The following is a 22,398-nucleotide window of genomic DNA, read 5'->3' on the forward strand; positions in this document are numbered from 1 at the left end:
CATTTACTTACTCAGATAATCCCCATGGTTACAAGAGAACGATGGACAGGTGGACAATTCCTCAGTATGTTTATCCGAAAGTTCCTGACTGATTAATGTAATGTCAACAATAAGTTCAAGCAGTGACAAGGTCACTTCAAATTAGATACAAGGATTTCTCACAGAGAGACAGCCAAAAACTCTCGCTCTTCTGCATGTAAATAACTTTTCTTCACATGTAAAAAAATATATAATTGGGGTCATTAAGTCATAATTAACAAATAGTGGCCTCAGGATCTCAAATTTGCGGTTTCATAATATTTAAGAATGTATTTCTTTACTTTTTAAACTGTGAGAAAGTAAACATTATGGGAGAAAATCCAGCAGCAAGCATTTCAAAGATAGAGAGACCTGATGATTTTACAATCTGGCCACTCTCTAGTTTCCCTCATTGTCCAGCACAAAGAATTGCTTCCACAGGTAAACCCGCACTTCCTAGAAATTAAAACATAATCTTGTGAATAAATTCATTAGGGGAATAACACGAGGGTTCCCAACGCTCCTGCTTTGGGCGGCAGTCTCTCGGAATGGGCGAATGGTATCCCGGGCACTGCTGCCGGCCACTCGGGGGAAACGCTCCTTGCAAGCATGGTCGGCACATGTGCAGTACCCTGGCTGCCTGCTGGGCCCCCCGCTATTCACAAACACACCGCTTCCGAGGATGGCGACACTGGGCCAACGGGAGCTGCTTGAAACACCGTGAGTCCTGAGCGAGCAACTGGGGAGGGGAAAGAGAAAAAGAGAGAGAAACACAAGCTGGGGGGAGAGAGAGACAGAGAAACACAAACTGGGGAGAGAGAGAAACACAAACTGGGGAGAGAGAAAGAGAAACAAACTGGGGAGAGAGAGAGAGAAACACAAACTGGGGAGAGAGAGAAAGAGAAACACAAACTGGGGAGAGAGAGAAACACAAACTGGGGAGAGAGAGAGAGAGAGAAACTGGGGAGAGAGAGAGAGAAACACAAATTGGGGAGAGAGAGAGAAACTGGGAAACACAAACTGGGGAGAGAGAGAGAAACAAACTGAGGAGAGAGAGAGAGAAACACAAACTGGGGAGAGAGAGAGAGAGAGAAACACAAACGGGAGAGAAACAAACTGGGGAGAGAGAGAGAGAAACACAAACTGGGGAGAGAGAGAAACACAAACTGGGGGGAGAGAGAGAGAGAGAGACACAAACGGGGGAGGGGGAAAGAGAGAGAGAGAAAAAAAACACAAACTGGGGAGAAAGATAAATACAAACTAGAGAGAGCGGGAGAAAGAGAAACACAAACTGGAGAGAGAGAGAGAGAGAGAAACACAAACTGGGGTGAGAGAGAGAAAGAGAAACACAAACTGGGGAGAGAGAGAGAAATACAAACTGGGGAGAGAGAGAGAAAGAGAAACGCAAACTGGGGGGGGGGGCGAAAGAGAAAGAGAAACACAAACTGGGGAGAGAAAGAGAAACACAAGCTGGGGAGAGAGGGGTGGGGGGGGGGGGGGTGGATCACGATCCCCGAACGACTGGAAGCCATTCTGTCAATCAGGCTGACTTCTGGGCGGGAAACCCGAACATCCAGGTTTCACGGGTCCCCCTGCACTGTGTGGGAAAATCCAGTCCAGCTATCTCTGTTTCTCTCTCCACAGCTGCTGCCTGACATGCTGAGTATTTCCAGTATTTCCTGTTTTTATTTTAGGTACACTCCACTTGCCTCATGCCCAGGTGAAAAGCCCTTATATTTCAGGCTATAAACTTAAGAACCATATTTATTAAGAATTGAAATGACCAGAAGCAAGAGTAAATACAACAAATTTCATTAGATTACAAAACTTTACTGAAATGTACAGTCGCTGTTCTAAAACAATAAAATGTCTCACGTCCTTGTCCACATAATAATGCATACCTTTGACCAACAGTCACAATGCAAAGTTTATAAATGAAATTGAATAGTCATCGAATGTTCCCACTACTGTATTAAAACCTTGCGTATGGCAACAAACTGATCCAAACTGAACCACTTCTGGTTAATCTGTTTTTATTTCATGAAGTCTTGGCTTTTGCATGCATGATGTCAATTTTTCACAATTCATCGTAACATTACCAACATATGGAGGGGGAAGATTTTCTTCTGCGCATGCACAGGCATTCTGTTGTCGCACCAAAATCAGAGTATGACAAATATGTGGATCTTTATGTGGAAAGTTTTTTAATTATTTAAAAATTCATGCCCAGTAGTTGTGTAATTCCTGGTAGCCTACTGAGTGCATGCATTTGATCCAGGGCTGGAAAATTCTCATTGCCAATTTGCTGGGTAGGGGGAAGAGAGTGAGAGAGAAGTTGGAACAGAAGATGTTTAAGTAAATCTCAGGTGATTCAAAAAACAAACTAATTAGTCAGCTTGCAAGGGACGTCCCATCTTCAATCCTTCTGCTTGGAATCTGTTTACCTGCTGCCTTTAGATGTTTTTTTTGCTGGTTTGGTATTGGGTCTGTGCTACCAGCTGGCAATATGCATTACACAGCAGGTAACAACCTGAAAGTACGTTTGCAGAATTTGCAAAGACTACCTACTAGGAAGACCATTATTTTATAAACCAGGTCTTCCCTGCAACTGGCTTTAACAAATCCAGCTGCTTTACTTTGGGCTTGTTGCCAACTATACAAGGCCCATTCGCTGGCAGCACTAGTATGTCATAAAACCAATGTAAAGACAGCTTTTGATTCCTTGGAACTTATTGTGGTTCTTTGTCCACTGACCAACTCCTCATATGTCCAGATCAAAAAAATACTTTATTTCTTTTCAGGGCAATTTTCTTCTGGTTCCAAGTTCAAGTAACAACTTTTGACAAGTGATAAAACACTTTAACAATGGTATGAGAGTTTGGGGGTAGGATCAACACATTCTTTGAGTGTCTAGTAGTGGTTGTGTACTCAATACCCAGTGTCGAAGTTGAGCTCGTGGCAATGTGAGTGTGTAAGATGTAATTGGCGGCATCAGACTTCACAAAAAAATATACTTTGAGGATCCAAAGCTGAAGTTTGAAAAATCCGAACACATCTACCTGAATAAACATATGGGTATCCGTAGGAGAATTACTTAAAGATATCTTTGTCTTAATGTGCTGCTTGTGGAGGCAGTCTCAACTCTGACAGTGCTGTAAAATAAGTGGCATGGCGCAAGTCTTGTGCAACGTAAATTTGGATGATGAAAGACTTGCATTTATATAGCACCCTTCCCAACCTCAAGAATGTCCCAAAACGTTTTACAGCCAATGAAGTACTTTTGAAGTGTAGTCAATGTTGTACTGTAGGAAATAGGGCAGCCAATTTGCACACAGCACCCTCCCACAACCAGCACTGTGATCATGAACAGATAATATGCTTTTTAGTGATGTTGATTGAGGGACAAATAACTCCCCTGTTGCTCTTCGAAATAGTGCCATGGAATCTTTTACGTCCACCTGAGAGAGCAGACTTGGTTTTACACCTCATCTGAAAGACAGCACCTCTGACTGTGCAGCAGTACTACAGTGTTAGCCAAGATTTTTGTGCTCATGTCTCTGGAGCAAGATTTGAACCCACAACAATCTGACTCGGAGGCGAGGGTGCTGCCAACTGATCCACAGCTGACACATCCTGTTTGGTCTGATCTATCCAGAATACCAATACGACCCTCTTCCTCTTAGAGCATTTGGCTGTTGCTTAATTGAATCCTGTCTCATGGCCTCAACCCTTCCTGGCAACCCTTCCAGTTGTTGATCAACATACGCATTGAGTAATACTTCCTGGCCTGTGTCCTAAGCTTGCCCTTGACACTCCTGAATCTGTGTCCTCTTCTCCGGCCACATTGGTGTACCTGTTCCAGAATTGCTGTATTCTGTTCGATGGTTTGCTTTTCCATGGCACTGGAGACACTGCCACAGATATTTGGTTGCCAAATGCTGTTATTTTTTTATGACCATTTTGTAGGCTGAACACTCACACAAGTCAATAATACAGCAATTCAGAAACTTATAGCAGCAATCGAGGTTACTTCAGGTGAGGCTGCCATTTCTCTTAATATAAATGAGGTCAAGTTAGAAGACCAACAGTCTCATCATATTTGGGAACTGCTTCCAATGGGACATAAATATGACATAAAAGTTATTCATAAAAGGAATAGTCTATTGAAACCTTTTTGAGACAACTAAGAGCTGATCTTTCATAAGATACCAGCTGTGGCTCAGTTGGTAGCATTCTTGCCTCTGATCCGAAGATTCTGGGTTCAAATCCCACTCCAGAGTCTTGAGCACATAAGGTGGAGGTGTGCCGCCTTTCAGATGAGACATTTTACTCAGGCTCAGTCTACCCTTTCAGGTCGATGCAAAAGATCCTGTGATATTTCAAAGAAGGACAGGGGTCCTGGCCAATATTTAACCCTCAACCAACATCACTAAAAACAGATTCTCTGGTCATTATCACATTGCTCTTTGTGTTTCCAACATAATAACAGTGACTACACTTCAAAAGTACTTCATTGGCTGTAAAAGTGCTTTACGACATCCTGAGGTCATGAAGGCTTTCTTTTGTCTCATTCTGCGCACAAGGCTGGAACATTGGAATGAAACCGGTGCTTGGACTTGTATTCACAAACATACGACATGGAATGAGTAATTTAACCACAGGACTGGTTCGGAGAATTTGACATTGTCATCATAAATAGTTCTGAGTGTGGAACTTAGTTTAGGAGTACTGCTACAGGAAATATTACTGCAGGCACGACCCCAGGACTCAATGCTACTAATTGTTACTCACTTATTGTACAGAGCCTACAAAATATAAAAGTGCGACCGAAAGCTCTTTATCTCTCAGCAGTACCGAGGAGATTCTAAACTAGCTTATTAATCTTCATTGCTAAAATAATCTGTGTCAGGCTGTGATGATTAGGTATTATGCAGATGTGCACCTCTGGGTAGTTTGCATCGCCAGGAAGTAAAGGAATTAGAAAGTCAGAATCTATCAGAATGAGAGCCAGGATTCTGTAAGTGAGAGAGGGTTTGATCTTTACACACATGTGCAAAGATGGGAGTATTTTACTGCCCTACTAGTTTTGTTTTCGGAACGTTCAATCTGAACGTGTTCTGTATCTGAATTCCTGTGCTTCATCATGACATTCTTTAGATGGATTTGAAGGCAAACAATGCTGGTCAATGATGCCTGGATGAGAGAGAAAAAAAATTGAGTATGGATAGTTTAAAACAAACCTGCTTCACAGTGTTGGTGATGTTAACTGCTGCTTTAAATGTTACAATATTTGCATTCTTTTTCCTTAAATCTACCTTTTAATAATTCAAAGAAGATGACAATGATGTTTAAAATGAAATGATTGGCTTGTTGATGCTTCAATAATGTAAATCCTTTGGAATAGCTATTTATTGTTTAGTTTCTGGAGGCCAGATTGACAAAATGGGATGATGTTTTGATGTCCAAATTTAGATATATTCAAGAGGGAGTTAGATATGTACGGCTAAAGGGATCAAAGGGCGTGGAGAGAAAGCAGGAAAGGGGTACTGGGGTGAATGATCAGCCATGATCTTATTGAATGGTGATGCAGGCTCGAAGGGCCGAATAGCCTACTCCTGCACCTATTTTCTTTTTCTATACATTTATTGTCACACTGAATACAAGAGACATTCTGGGGACTGAAAACGGTACAGGGTAATGAGTTAGAACATTTTCCCTTCATCTCTGGGACCATGTTAAGGTCACTAACATCTTAAATGACACATGGAAATTATGTGCAAGTTACATGGTACAATAAAATCTCAATGAATCTTGTATTTGCAAATAAATGAAAATGGTTTACCCAAACACTTTGGTTACAAATTCAGGTCTGCAGCAGGTACCTTCCTGAGTTCAGTGGAATCAGTCACTCGCACAGACAGCCTGACTGATTTACTTATAAAGTGGACCAGCAGTGTCAGCTGTGGCTCAGTGGGTAGCACACTCGCTTCTGAGTCAGGAGGTTGTGGGTACATGTTCCACTCCAGGGACTTGAACACATAAAATCATGCCAGTGCAGTGCTGAGGGAATGCTGCACTGTCGGAGGTTCGGATGAGATGTTAACCTGAATGCCCTCTCAGGTGGATGTAAAGGATCCCATGCATGATTTCGAAGACGAGCAGAGGAGTTATCCCCTGGTGTCCTGGCCAATATTTATCCCTCACTCAACATAACAAAAACAGTTTATCTGGTCATTATCACATTGCTGTTTGTGGGAGCTTGCTGTGCGCAAATTGGTTGCCGCATTTCCCGCATTACAACAGTGACTACACTCCGAAAGCATTTCATTGGTCGTGAAAGCTGCTTTATAAATGTATGTCTTTCTTTATACCTACTTGCACGATTATGAAATCCTGGGGTGTGAACAGGATGTGTCTTTCGGATGTGTACGTCTTCAATTTCCTCAAAAGGTGGAATGGGCAAAAACTTGGCAAGGCGAGTTCAGATATGAATCATTACGCTGCTTTCTTTTACAGCACATGAACATACAGAGTTCCAGCTGTAATCAGAACTTTCTTATTTCACTCAGCTTCACTTCATTCCCGTACATAAAGAAAATAATGAACTCCTCATGCTATTCCACATTATTGGATTGTCTTACTCATATTTTCAGAATTATCCAACTTTCTGAAACACTGCTAGCCAAAAGAAACTGGACCCCTATATTTTGGCCGTAAGCCCAGGAAAGAATCTCCTTTCCCTGTTTTCTTTTCAAATATGAAAAGTGAAACTGACAACCCCATGCCCAAGAGCAGAATCCATCAGCCTAACTTGGCAATGATCTGTACTGAGTTTAACTGAATGGAGATGTCCCACTAGCAATAAGTTTTAACGATTGCTAAGCTATCTTTCAATGTCTGTAGCACATTAGTTGAGACACCCCATCGAAATTCAGATCCGTTTCCCTGCCCTACTATTTTGAGAGCGAAGTTCAGCTCATTAACAGCACTTTTAACATATATTACACTAAAGTCACCAATGATGTCATAGTCAGCAATCTCAAAATGTGCAATTTGTTATGCAAAGAGAGTACACTTTTAAAGGAGCATTACCTGGGAGAAAAAGAGCAAATGGATTTGATTATAAAATTTTCATCCTTTTTTCAAATCCCTCCATGGCCTCGCTCCTCCTTATCTCTGCAATCGCCTCTAGCCCTACACCTCTGCACTCCACCGGTTCTGTCATTTTGATCATCCCCGATTTTAAATGACCCATCATTGGTGGTCGTGCCTTCAGCTGTCTCGGCTCTTAACTCTGGAATTACCCCCCTAAATCTCTCCACCTCCCCATTTCTCTCTCATCCTTTAAGACGCTCCTTAAAACCTACCTCTTTGACCAAGCTTTTGGTCATCTGCCCTATATGACTCGGTGTCAATTTTTTTAGTGAAGCATCTTGAAAGAAAAAGGCTTGCATTTATATAGCACCTTTCACGACCACCGGACGTCTCATTAGTTTACAGCTAATGAAGTACTTTTGGCGTGTAGTCACTGTTGTAATGTGGGAAACGCGGCAGCCAATTTGTGCACAGCAAGCTCCCACAAAGAGCAATGTGATAATGACCAGATTATCTGTTCTTGTTATGTTGATTGAGGGATAAATATTGGCCAGGACACCCGGAATAACTCCCCTGCTCTTCTTCAAAATAATGGATCTTTTAGGTCCACTTGAGAGAGCAGACAGGGCCTTGATTTAACGTCTCATCCGAAATACGACACCTCCGACAAGTGCAGTACTCCCGCATTTTGGGATGTCTTATTATGTTAAAGGCACTATATAAATATAAGTTGTTATTGATTAGAATCTATGGAGGGAGGTCCCAATGCACTATAAATGCAACCTAAAAGAATGTGTTTCTGATGTTTCCGCGCATGATGACCAGAACAATTCCGTCCCCATTATGGCTCAGGTTGTAAAACGTTTAGACTATCACCAAATCTTAGAAATGAATGAACAAGGTCCTTTATTGAGCATCACCTTGTCCCGGATCATTTGCAAACAGATGTGGATATGCTCTCCACGTTCTTTTTCATCCTCTAGTTTTTTTTCATTTCTATTTTCTTCTATTGCCCAATTTTCAATTGTTCATTCCATCCTTAAGGTGCTGACACTTGCTGATGGACAAATCTACGGAAAAAGACAACCGCCCGCTATCTCATGCAGGTGGCCTTGTGAATTCAGGCAGTATCAACAGACGATTGTAATGTGGAGCACATCACGGCAGAGCCCAGTCCTGCCAGTGACTGACATGCACACGTGTAGTCTTCAGCAGAAACCACTGGATGTCTGTCAGCAGTGGGAATGCTGCCTCATTTATGCCTCACTAGCCCAGGGGCATTAAGACCAATCGATGCCCTGGCTGAGATCAGCTAACCAATCAGCAATCAAACCTTGGAGCCTTTGAGTCACATGACTTAATTACCCACTAAGCCGTCAGGGTAGCTATTCATGCTTTACACGTTTTATTTTTTTTGCCAGTACACAGTTAGCATTTCTGACCTTGCAAAAGCCAAAAATATATAAAAAATAAATGATAGGGGCATTTGGTGGGTTAAGAACATAGAGATCACACCACTACAGTACATACTGGGGAAAAGGAAAAAAACAGACAACTCACTGCAGCCACATCTGGCACTAAATGGCTTGTGCATGATTCTTGTACACGAGTAAATGATATGCCCATTACAGCTGAGTATTTGATACTGAAAATTAGGATAAGCTGTGTTGATAATGCAGGGGTTTGCACTCATTTGTCTATCAACTTAAATAACAATAATTGGCAGAATTGTGGTATACACCACTCACAGTATCATCATCATCCAAGGACATCCACCAGTGTCATCTTTTAGGTGAGCACGCCTTTACTTCCTGATGTTGCTTTTTTAATGCAGAATAATTGATCTTGATTTGAGGTGAATCAGAAAACTAATGAGGCATAGCAATATTTCAACACTGATTAGACTGTGATTAATGAAGTCTGGTATTTGAGACTAGAAAGGCTTCTCATCAAGAATGAAATGCTCTGTGCAGAAATTATTTTCACGGTAAGACAGCGATGCACAGCTGAGTTCCAGTCATCGCCTATGTGGTGGTGAATTTTTAAAATGGGCCCTAACTTATTTAAGCGATGTTGAGCTAAGTGCCCGATTTCAAATGGGACTGGTGCTTAACAGGTGGGTATGGACTGGTGCTTGAGATGGGTATGGACTGGTTGCCTCCAATGAGATGCTGCCCTGTAAACAAAACGATGGTACTGAAGGAACAATTAGAGTGGGTGTGGGATCTGGTGGATTCAATTGGTGGTATTTAGTTTGGGTCAGCCATCTAGGGTTTCGACATGGGTTTTCTGAATTCTCAGGCCACGTCCAAAGAGGTTGGCCTGCACAACTTTTCGCCAGACATCAGGGAAGATCCTGGCTAGATTGTCAAAGTTGTGCATCCAACTTTACACTGCCCATACATACATGAGATTCACCCAGTTGCTTTAAAGCAGTTACGTAATAAATGTGTTATGAGATAATTGAACATGTCATATGATGCAATAAAGTAATAAACAAGTAATGCCTCTGTTAAAATAATGGACTGAGGAATATCATGCAACACGTTAAGTGTTTGCCAACTAATATCAGGAGCAGTAATTTCTGTGTTGCTGGGATATCAGAGGAATGTTGTTTGGGGGACACCAGGCCAGAGATGTAAAAATGTATGAATAATCTTGGGTTTAACTTAATTATTTTTGGGTTTAGAGTGTATTTATACATAATTTCTCCTCGGGAGATTAAATGTATGAAGCAGAGTCCATGATTGGGTGCATTGTATGTGGACTGGGGAAAAAGCAGTCTTAATGGCCAAATTGCTGTTTTCTTATTCCATGCTTTACGTTATCATCATCATCATCATAGTCAGTCTCTCAAAATTGAGGAAGACTCGCTTCCACTCTAAAAGTGAGTTCTTAGGTGACTGAACATTCCATTACGGGAATTACAGTTTTGGTCACAGGTGGGACAGACAGTTGTTAAAGGAAAGGGTGGGTGGGGAGTCTGGTTTGCCACGCAATCCTTCCGCTGCCTGCACTTGTTTTCTGTATGCTCTCGGCGACGAGACTCGAGGTGCTCAGTGCCTTCCTGGATACTCTTCCTCCACTTAGGGCAGTCTTGGGTCAGGGATTCCCAGGTGCCGGTGGGGATGTTGCATTTTAACAAGGAGGCTTTGAGGGTGTCCTTGAAATGTTTCCTCTGCCCACCTGGGGCTCGCTTGCTGTGTAGGAATTCTGAATAGAGCCCTTGCTTTGGGAATCTCGTGTCCGGCATGCGGACGATGTGGCCCGCACAATGGAGCTGGTCGAGTGTGCTCAGTGCTTCGATGCTGAGGATGTTGGCTTGATTGAGAACACTGATGTTGGTGTGTCTATCCTCCCAGCAGGATCTTGCGAAGGCAGCGTTGGTGGTATTTCTCCAGCACTTTGAGGTGTCTACTGTATATGGTCCACGATTCTCAGCCATGTAGGCGGGTGGGTAGCACTACAGCCCTGTAGACCATAAGCTTGGTGCCAGATTTGAGGTCCTGGTCTTCGAACACTCTCTTACTCAGGCGACCGAAGGCTGCGCTGGTGCACTGGAGGCGGTGTTGGACCTAGTCGTCGATTTCTGCTCTTGCTGATCGTAGGCTCCCGAGGCATGGAAAGTGGTCCACGTTGTTCAAGGCCACACCGTGGATTTTGATGATCGGGGGGCAGATTGAGAAGTGCGTTGGCGCAATAACGCAACCCTGATTGACCCCAGTCCGGACTTGGATTGAATCTGTGGTGGATCTGTTGTTCAGGATCACAGCCTGCATGTCGTCGTAAAGCAGGTGGGGGATGATGACAAACTTTTGGAGGCAGCCAAATTGGAGGAGGATGCTCCATAGTCCCTGACAGTTGACAGTGTCAAAGGCCTTTGTGAGTTCAAAGAAGGCCATGTACAAGGGTTTGTGCTATTCCCTGTATTTCTCTTGTTGTTGCCACACAAAGATCATGTCCATTGTACCCCTTAGTGGACAGAATCTACATTGTGACTCCGGGAGGAGCTCCTCAGCTACAGGGAGAAGACAGCTGAGGAGGATTCTAGCGATGACTTTCCCAGTGGCCGACAGCAGGGAGATTCCTCTGTAGTTACCGCAGTCAGACTTTTCCCCTTTTTTAAAGATGGTCACGATTACGGCATCTCTAGGCTCTTCCGGCATGCTTTCCTCCCTCCGGATGGGAGAGATGAGGTCATGCATTCATGCCAATAGCACTTCTCCACCATACTTTAGTTCGGGCCTGCACTCCACCGACAACGCTCGGGCCTCCATCCCTTTGGCGACGTCCTGGCCTTCCTTCCTTCCTCCCTCCCTCCCACCGGCGTCGTTCTTGCCTCCCCCCGGCTGCTGGTCCCACTCAACTGCAGAGCCTCTGTCGAGCACATGGTGTGCACAATGGTTGTGGCCACTCTGACCTCTCCTCCTTCCACGGTGGACCTCTGACCATCCCAATGCCTGCCCTCAGTCAGGAGCTGATATCTATGAGAGGGAAGCATTTCCTCAAATCTCTCACCGCCCACTTTCCACGCCTCTAATTTCTCACCATCTTACCGAAGGGCGCTGCTCAGTGCTGAGCTTATGGCTCCAGTCATCTACGTTATCATGTCTATAGTTGTATGGTAGATACTCACGGGTAAGTGATAGTACAGGTATATTATTGTATGAATTATCAGTCCAAGGTAAGATCTTTCTCAAAGGGTTAACAATAAGAGCTTACTAAAGACCTCCAGGGCAGGGAAATAAAAATAGTATTAGTTTATGTGATGAGATATGAAGAGTAAATAAAGAGAATGACATTGTAATAATAAATGGCTTCAATTAACCCAGTATCAAACAGAAACGTCCTAATAGTAGTGTGGTAACATAATCATACCAGCAAAAGTGGGTCACAGTAACTTGTTGACACTCTGTTGTGAACTCCACTAGGCTAACTTATACCTAGACCAGCTTCTTACAAATTATCTGGAGCACATCAATAATATGGAAGCAATGGAACCTTTGTGAGATAGTGACTGCAATATGATTATATTTAAGATCATTATTCATTTAGCATCATGAGGCCCAGTACAAAAATACGATTTAAAAAATGTCAACTTTAATTGGACAAACTGAAATCATATTAAATTGGAGATACAATCGAAATATATCTCAGTTAAGGAAAAATGTAAAACTTTCAAACTTTCTTAATTACACAGGATAGGTACATACCCAAGAAAATGAGCTTGAGGTAAAGAAGCATTTCTCAGAATAGATGAATAAACTTAAATGGAAATAAGAAAAAAATCTTTGCAAAATTTACAGGGAAAAGAACCTTAGTATAGGAAAATACAAAAACAGGTTAAAGGTGGTATAACAGGGTGCAAAACAGGCCCTTGAGATGAGTATATCAAAGGAGGCTTAGTACAATACAAAAAGCATTTCCCCACTATATTGTGACAGTAAAAGAAGTTAGCGAGGAAACTACCATTCAAAATGTTAAAGTGATGGTGAAATTGAAAATATGAGAAAAAGAGAAGTAAAATACTTAAGGATTGTTTCCTTAAACAATTTATTATGGAGGAAAATATTAACCTTGTATCCAATTATTGCAACACAGTGAATATCCGAGAGGATTTTGGAATGAGTGTTGGAAAAGAATGTAATAGATTAAATGGACTGGAAACCAATTACTCCCTTTGGCCAGACAGCAGATATTCCAATGTGCTGAAGGAGAGACTTGGGATAAATAATTACTGGATGCTGGAAAATGTCTGCAGAATTGGAAGCAAGCGCCCATATTTGAAATTATAGACAAATATGACCCAGCCAATTGGAAGTGCATTGGCCTAATATCAATAGCAGGTAATATAATGAAAGCCATTCTAGGAGTAGGCTGGAGGAGTACCTATATCACAATAACTTAACAAGAACAGCCAGCATTAATTTAGAAAAAAACATTCCAACCTGGCAAACCTCACTGACTTCTTTGCAGACTTAACAATTATATACTTTATTTGAACTTTTAGAAAGCTTTCGATAAAGTTGCACACGAGAGACTTCTGTATCGACTAAAAGTCATTAGATTCCAGGATAGGACACAGGACTGGATAATAAGTTTGTTCAAAATGAGGAAACAGAGTACTGATGAGAGATATAATGTCAAACTGGGGTAAACATTGAGTGGAGCATCATAGCAGTCGGTAGTTAAAGTTTTGTAAGAGGTGAAATTGGTTTTCTGTGGCAGTGCGATAAGCGATAGTGAATGGCCAGCTTGTTTTACACTTGATTTTTGACTGCAATGGAAAAGAACTTCGGACAGGCTGAAATATGGGCTGCTGAATCACTATAAGCCAATTTGCTCTGCCACCTATTCCAACCCCGTTGTTTCTAATCTACTTAAATAGGCTGCAGAATACGATTATATATTTATTAAATTTGCACTAAAATAGACATGGCATCAAAGGCAGAAGATACAATTTACAATTCACTTGAGCACTTACATTAGTGTTACAATTGGGCAGACAAAATTGGCATACTAACAAATGAATGCAAAAGTGTGCAACAAGTGTATATAAGCAGGACACAACTGGCATAGAAATAAGACTTGACCCAGCTCTTTCAATGCTGAAACAATGTGGCAAAGCAATTAAACAGAAAGTTGGTAAAATAACCATTACAGTAGACTACACGTCTACAGCAATTATGCCTTATAATGAACTAGACACAACCCACCCCCCCCCCCCGCCCGCCCCCCAAGATGTCTGCACTTCTCTAATTCTGCCCTCCTGAACAACCCTGATTCTAAATTGCTCAACCATTGGTGGCCGTGCATTCTGTTGCCTAGACTGCAAGCTCTGGAACTCCCTGCCTAAATCTCTATGCCTCTCTACCTAGCTTTCATAGAACCATAGAAACATAGAAAATAGGTGCAGGAGTAGGCCATTCAGTCCTTCGAGCCTGCACCACCATTCAATATAATCATGGCTGATCATTCACCTCAGTACCCCTTTCCTCCTTCAAGACACTTCTTAAAACATAGCTTTTTGACAAAGCTTTTGGTCACCTGTGCTAATTTCTACTTATGTGGCTCGATGTCAAATTTTTAGTGCATAATACTCCTGTGAAGCGCCTTGGGACGTCTCACTACGTTAACGGTGCTATATAAATACAAGTTGTTGTTGTACTATGTCAAATTAGAGAAGGTGCAGTGAAGAACAACAGATATGATCCCAAATATAAAGATAAACTATGAGGAAAGATTAGACAAACTTAAGCTTCACAGTCCAGAGGGGATAAAAGAAGGACCTTTCGTCTTGAGAGGTCATAAATGGTACAGGACCCAGAATTTTACTTCAAGGTAAACTAGGCCAGTGGGATCAGATGGCATTAATACAAATGTTGGAGAAGTGAATAATCTCCAAGAAAGAGTAAATGCAGTTGAATGCTAGACTGGGAAAGTTAGAGCACTGAAGGGATAACTGTTGTTGGGTTAAATGGCCTTTTCTTGTCTTGACTGTTCTTGTATGTTCTCACAAAAGAATAATGATGTTTTGTTTACATCATAATACATATAAGTAGAAAATAAATCTGGATAAGTTGTGCACCTAGTGTGCATTTGTCACACTTCAAAGTGTCATCAATATAAAAGAGAAAGAATGTTAGTTATTTCATGCTGTTTTCTTATGATCTGATACCATCATTCTGCAAGTACCCGTTAATCTGAAAATTCCCTTGTTAACAGTAATTCATCTCTAACTGACTTCAGGATCCGCAACAATTAGACTTTGTGGCCTTAAAGTAACAGGTCACTTGAACACAAGTGCTTTAACAGCAGAATAAGGTTACTGCAGAAGATAAAGGTACGCGGAGTCAGAGGAAATGTATTAGCATGGATCGAGAATTAGCTGGCTAACGGAAAGCAGAGAGTCGGGATAAATGGGTCTTTTTCGGGTTCGAAATCGGTGGTTAGTGGTGTGCCACAGGGATCGGTGCTGGGACAACAACTGTTTACAATATACATAGATGACCTGGAAGAGGGGACGGAGTGTAGTGTAACAAAATTTGCAGATGACACAAAGATTAGTGGGAAAGCGAGTTGTGTAGAGGACACAGAGAGGCTGCAAAGAGATTTAGATAGGTTAAGCGAATGGGCTAAGGTTTGGCAGATGGAATACAATGTCGGAAACTGTGAGGTCATCCACCTTGGAAAAAAAAATAAAAGGGAATATTATTTGAATGGGGAGAAATTACAACATGCTGCAGTGCAGAGGGACCTGGGAGTCCTTGTGCATGAAACTCTTTTTGGAGTTTATCTGAAAAACAAAAACATTAATCGGTGCCACCCGACCTGGATGACACACCAGACATTTACAAGGCCCCTTTTTTTTTTCTTTTTTTGTGTTTTTTTTTGGGCACTAAAATCACCTTTTTTCCCCAGTGCCCCCTATAAAAGGGAAGGGAACACTAAAAGCACCGGCAATTAAAACAAATTAAACTTTAAAACGTAAAATCAAATTAAAATTTGGTTGCCGGGCGTGATGATGCACTCCAGTCCCTCCGGTGCCCACCTCTCGCGGAAGGCCGCGAGCGTACCGGTGGACACCGCGTGCTCCATCTCCAAGGACACCCTGGACCGGATGTAAGAGCGGAAGAGAGGCAGGCAGTCATCTTGAACGACTCCCTCGACCGCCCGCTGCCTGGACCGGCTGATGGCACCCTTGGCCGTGCCCAGGAGCAGTCATACGAGGAGTCCCTCGGACCTACCCGCTCCCCTCCGCACAGGGTGCCCAAAGATCAGGAGAGTGGGACTGAAGTGCAGCCAGAATTTCAGGAGCAGCCCCTTCAAATAATGGAACAGGGGCTGCAACCTCGTGCACTCAATAAAAACATGGAACACGGACTCCTCCAGACCGCAGAAATTGCAAGCGGCCTGGGAGTCCGTGAACCAGCTTAAAAATTTGTTGCACGGCACTGCTCCGTGCACCACCCTCCAGGCCAAGTCCCCGATGAATAGTGGGAGGACCCCTGCGTAGAGTGCCCTCCATCGGGGACCCCCGCCTCCTCCGGACGGCAAGATGGTACGCCATGGCGTGTCCGGACGGCAGGCGAGGATGGCAAAGTTGAGAGTGTGCAGGAGCAGCCCGTACAAGAAACCCCTCCGCACGGAACTGAAAGGCACGGAGGGGATTTCCCCGAGGCGGCTCAAGTTGTGTCCTTGTGCATGAATCCCCCCAAAAAAGTTAGTTTGCAGGTGCAGCAGGTAATCAGGAAGGCGAATGGAATGTTGGCCTTCATTGCGAGAGCGATGGAGTACAAAAGCAGGGAGGTCCTGCTGCAACTGTACAGGGTATTGGTGAGGCCGCACCTGGAGTTCTGCGTGCAGTTTTGGTCACTTTACTTAAGGAAGGATATACTAGCTTTGGAGGGGGTACAGAGACGATTCACTAGGCTGATTCCGGAGATGAGGGGGTTACCTTATGATGATAGATTGAGTAGACTGGGCCTTTACTCATTGGAGTTCAGAAGGATGAGGGGTGATCTTATAGAAACATTTAAAATAATGAAAGGGATAGACAAGATAGAGGCAGAGAGGTTGTTTCCACTGGTCGGGGAGACTAGAACTAGGGGGCACAGCCTCAAAATATGGGGGAGCCAATTTAAAACCGAGTTGAGAAGGAATTTCTTCTCCCAGAGGGTTGTGAATCTGTGGAATTCTCTGCCCAGGGAAGCAGTTGAGGCTAGCTCATTGAATGTATTCAAATTACAGATAGATAGATTTTTAACCAATAAGGGAATTAAGGGTTATGGGGAGCGGGCGGGTAAGTGGAGCTGAGTCCACGGCCAGATCAGCTATGATCTTGTTGAGTGGTGGAGCAGGCTCAAGAGGCTAGATGGCCTACTCCTGTTCCTAATTCTTATGTTCTTATGTTTATGTAGAATACATTGCACAAAGTATAAAATGACATTTTATCTAACTGACCACAAACCTTGTATGCTTGCCACCAAGTATTTCCCCGTGCCTTTGTCGCCTCCAGTTTGGATTATTCCAATGCTGTCCTGACTGGCCTCCCATCCTCCACCCTCCATAAACTTCAGCTCATCCTAAACTCTGCTGCCCATATGCTATCCCGCGCCAAGTCCCGCTCACCCATCACCTCGGAGCTCAAATCACATTGGAGCCTCACCCCTCCCTGTTTCTGTAGCCTTGTCCAGGCCTACAACCCTCTAAGAACCCTATGTTCCTCCAACTCCGGCATCTTGTGGATCCCTAAATCCCTTCACCCCACCATTGGCAGCCATGCCTTCACCCGCCTTGGCCCTAAGCTCTGTAAACTTCCCTAAAAACCGAGGCCTTTCGCGACCGATGGGCACCAGAGCGACTGAAGTGCATCATCAGAACAGGGAAACCTCCCTCCCTAAACTTCTCCCCATCCATCTCTTTGACCAAGTTTTTATCAATCCTACTAATATCTCCTTCTCTGGCTCAGTGTCGATTTTGTCTGATTACACTCCTGTGAATTGCATTGGGACATTTTTTCTACGTTAAAGGTGCTATATAAATGCAAATAGTTGTACCATCAGCAAAATGATAATATATCTGCTAGTATTCATAATACATTTAAATGAGGACTACGTTTCATAGAATGCAGAGAAGCAGTTGCTGATTTGATGCATAGGCATTAATGTATCCTGATCGCTATGCCTTGCCATTGTAAACCATGACATTACTTCAAAGATAGGTCAGCATAGATATTAGCATACGTCTCCAGAAGAGGGGTGTAGAAAGTGGGCATGGAAACTGCTGCACTGTGTGTGAAAATATGCACCCTGGACATTATTCAAACTGATAACCACTTTAGGCAATGTTAAAATCAGCATATTGGTATCAGATGCCATGTTTATGAAGTGTGTGTGAGGTTGCAGCCCCTCTGCCACTATTTGAAACATAGAAACATAGAAAATAGGTGCAGGAGTAGGCCATTCGGCCCTTCTAGCCTGCACCGCCATTCAATGAGTTCATGGCTGAACATGCAACTTCAGTACCCCATTCCTGCTTTCTCGCCATACCCCTTGATCCCCCTAGTAGTAAGGACTTCATCTAACTCCTTTTTGAATATATTTAGTGAATTGTGAATATATTTAGTGAATTGAAGAGGCTGCTCCTCAATTTCTGGCTGCACTTCAGTCCCAAGCTCCTGAGCTTTGGGCACCCGATGCGGACAGGAGCGGGCAGGTCAGAGGTCTTCCTCGTAGGACTGCTCCTAGGCCTGGCCAAGGTGGCCATTAACTGGGCCAAGCAGTGGGCGGTCGTTCAGCATGAATGCCTGCCTCTCTTCTGCAGCTAAGTTCACGTCCAGGTGTCCCTGGAGATGGAGCACGCGGTGTCCACTGGCACGCTCAAGGCCGCTCAAGGCCTTCCTCGACCGGTGGGCACTGGAAGGACTGGAGTACACCATCACAACAGGGAACAGGATTTTAATTTGAGTTATTAAAGTTTTTTTTAACATTTTTGTTAATTTGTGGGTTCTGGTGGTTATGCCCTTCTGACAAGGGGGCACATGTTTGAATTCGACTTGCAAATTGTCGTATTTAAAAAGTTGTTGGTATCAGCTGGATAGATTTAGCCAAAACTGGGTCCAAAATGGCTTCGGGTGGGTAGCACACAATCAAACTACCGCTTTCTAGAGTAAATCGAGTTATATCCAGAGATCCAATGGACTCCACGATCCATATTTTATGTGGGTGCTGCACACTGCTATCTTTTTTTATGGGCACATTTTTGAAGGATCAACATCACGATTAGGTATAAACGAGGAGAATGAAACAGACAGTCCCCCCCCCCCCCCCCCCCTTATATTAAATGCAAATAAGTGTTCGATCGACTCTGTTTATTCAATGAATGGTTAACGTGGAATTAAAAGGATAAGAGGTGCGGATTTAGTGAGGTCGGTGCCCGGAGCTGACTGGTGGAGGAGTCCAACTTAAACAGGCACCAGCGTAAAATGACTTTAACCTTAAAACTAATATTAAAGTGTAACAATTTCCCACTTACACTTTCAGGGAGAAACTAGCCCAAAATTTCAACATTACGAGGACATGTAAAACATGAAACATAAATACATGAATATATCTTCGCTGAACATTTCTCCAATGGAAACAATTACAATATTAAAAAGTTGTTTTGCCCCCTTTGGAGACGTCGGTCGAGGACCACGCCACAAGTGTAAAGAGGAGGTCCAAACAGGGAACACACATCTTGGTGTTGGTTGCAATTCTGCGCAATCTCGAATGGAAGCAGCTTGCCCGAGAAGTTGGTATTTTACCATTTCTGCACATTTTTGTTTTAAAGCGTGCCCCCTAGCGGAGCGTGGAACGTGAATATCCGGTGCCGAGCGCAAATCCAACATCAGGTTTCACAACAACCGCTGGAGTCGGACTGTCACAGAACAATTTAAAAAAACAGGGAGAAAGATTGTAAAACACCCCAATCCGTATCTCCACCCTCACACATTGTGACAGCGTCCTTTCGTCACTCCGCAAGGTTTAAACTTTCAATAATGATTCTCCTTTCATTGCCCAAAATATCAGTTTCCAACGATTGTGTCAGAATTTCCGGACCGTTTAACCGCCCGTGTGGGTGTGTGGGGGAAGGATGAAATGAACCTGATCTTGATTTATTCCACAAATATAAAATAGAACCAGCTAGAGAGACAAACTAATGCAAAGCATCTCTCTGAACTCTGCAAACTAAATTAAATTGCGCCGAAATTTCGCGTGACCAGCCTATGTCACATCTCGCTGGCCTGAAATTGCGAGCACGTTCCCATCCGCGTTACAACGTTTGACAAGATTGAACTTGGAGTGAATAAAGACAATAAAACACTCAAGAGAACAGAGGGGCAAAACAAAAGTCAACAAGGACCTGGGGTTATTTCGCCAGGCTTACCTCCAAAATCTCCACGTAACTTGCGGGGAACCATCCTCTAGCCCCATCCTTTTCTCCTTCCCACCAGCCACCGTTCAGCACCTGTAAAACCTTGACGATCTCCCCAGCCTCGAACTTCAGCCCTTGCTGATGCTGGTCCCCGGTGAAGGCGTACAAAGTTTTGCACAGAACTCCGGCCATAGCAGATTCCTCGGCTTGGTGTTTTTCCCTCCCCTTCAGCCGTGAAAGCTCGACTGGCGAAAGGCTCGACTGGTTTCCGCCTCCCTTTGCGTCCGATGCTCACAGACGGGACTCCCTCATTGTTTGTTCCAACTCCCGATGTGACTCAGTGCTCAGATCATGACGAAATTGGACGGCTAAGATTCAGAGTGCGAGAGAGAAAGTGCAGCCGTTCTGCTGTTTTCTGGCTTAAGAGCTGCCTGGGCTGTGAGGAAGACTTGCAGTTCTGGATGGTGGCGCTTTGCCGGGCAGGAAGCTAACTGATAGTTCACCCATTGTAATTCATTTGAATGTGTTTGGTGATGGGGATCGCGGTTTGCTATTGTTTTGAGTAAACAAGGCAGCAACAGTTACATTGTATGAGATTTCAAGTTTAACAAGAGCCATACATTCTTAAGGGTTACTACCCGTGGGATGCCCGAGTCATTTTGCTCAACGTGATCTTCATATTTGATAACGGTTATCTAATTATTTTTTTACTGACTCAATAACCTCATTCAGACCCGACCATTATTGTTCCTCATCCGTGATAATGACTTATTTTTTTTAATTGAAAATAATTCCTTTCGGCGTCTCCATCATAAACAATTCTAGTTCTATTCAGTCTCACTGCCTTTCTTTATTTAAAGATTGACATCCATGCTTTCTGGCTGTAGCAATACTGCTCCTGCTGTCCGATTGCAGATTTTCTCACATTTTTATTCCAGGACTTTTATTTTAAAGTTCTGCGCAGGAGCCTTGTTTTACACTGACTGAACCAGTCAGATGACCCGGGAGTGCAGTGTTTGACCAGCCTCCTGCCCATCAATCGCATTCCCATGGTCTTGTTTTCCCGTGAAGTGGCTTTGCCTAGAATACACAAATGATTAGTTGCCATCAGCGTCCTTGATATATGGTGACTGATGAGCAACATTTCTGTTTTTATTATGTGGAGATTCAAGATTTTTGCCAGTATTTCGGGGTGGTATTCGTAAATTTAGTTTTTCCCTCTGAATTCCAGTCACCGTTGTTATGGGAATCGGGAAACTCGTCCCTTTTATCTGCTTCGACCAGCAAGTTTGATATTTTCTAAAATTACTGACACAAATCTAACCTGGGACAATGTTAACTACACGCTCAGCAGAAACCTGATGTGTGGCAGCAATGTTCCCTCCAAAATTTTTTTGGGCCACGTGGCCTCTTTAACGGGCTGCAAGGCCCATTCAAAATTCCGTGCATGCACATTTTTTCCCTTTAAATGCCTCTGAGCCAGCTGCGCGGGACCTTCAGAACGCTGTGTGACCACTCGGCCGCACAGCTTAAAGGGAGCATTGGTGGGCAGTTAAAATTGTCCGGGCTCTTACCTGCCCAAAAGCCGCCATGATCGCAATATTTGCCACTTTAACCTACTCTCCTGAGCAGGCAGCAAGGACACCCTCCCAGAGCCAACGGGGTCCTTTTTTACATATGCATATTGGTGGGTGGGGTGGCTTGACCCATCCACCTCCACGGAGGTGTGTGGAGGGCCTGACCCATCCACCTCCATGGCACGAACCTGGTATTGCAGTACTTCCAGGAATGGTGCAGTGGCTCTAGGCCTTTTGGCTAAGAGCATTGGCGCAGAGTGATCCTTGATGTGTGCAAGGTGACCTCTGGCGTTTGTGATTTGACAAAGAATTGGAACGATTGGCTACGAATTTCCAAAAAAAAAAATATTGCAGCCTGATGACATCATTGAGACCTGACTGTAATTTTAACTCGGGCCTGAGCTGGGAATATAATGTCGGAGATTAGGGAGGGAATGTCGGAGATTAGGGAGGGAATGTCGGAGATTTATACCTGAAGCTAAAATCAGGGTCGTAGGGATTTTTGGCGCCCAGGCGGATGTACGGCCGATTTTTTGTGCCCGTTTGCGGCGGGGAAAAAAATACAACTTTCGCCAAAGTAAAATGTAATTTTGGCACTGCGGTACCCGATGTGAAATCTGGGGTGGAGCTTCAAGTATGCGGCAAAAAGTCAGAGAGCAGGCACCGGAAAAAAAATGTTTTCCACGTGACGAGACTGTCCGCGCATTCACAGTGAACATCCTGGTCCGGATCAGCAGCTTGTAAGATCACATTGGGATCGGAGCTGGATCTAGACATTTTCATTTTAGCT

General features: G+C 43.6%; 1 protein-coding gene across 1 annotated transcript in view; it reads right to left on the bottom strand.

Annotated features, from left to right (window-relative positions):
- Positions 1-20,508, bottom strand: part of gas7b (growth arrest-specific 7b) — a 437,192-nt gene extending 416,684 nt beyond the window's left edge. The window contains exon 1 of the mRNA XM_070857533.1: positions 20,044-20,508. Within this exon, the coding sequence (XP_070713634.1) occupies positions 20,044-20,223 (180 nt within the window). The 5' untranslated portion in view covers positions 20,224-20,508. The remainder of the gene's footprint in view (positions 1-20,043) is intronic.
- Between the last annotated feature and the right edge of the window lie 1,890 nt (positions 20,509-22,398).

The sequence above is a fragment of the Pristiophorus japonicus genome, chromosome 16 (assembly GCF_044704955.1).
Source record: "Pristiophorus japonicus isolate sPriJap1 chromosome 16, sPriJap1.hap1, whole genome shotgun sequence".
Classification (NCBI taxonomy): domain Eukaryota; kingdom Metazoa; phylum Chordata; class Chondrichthyes; family Pristiophoridae; genus Pristiophorus; species Pristiophorus japonicus.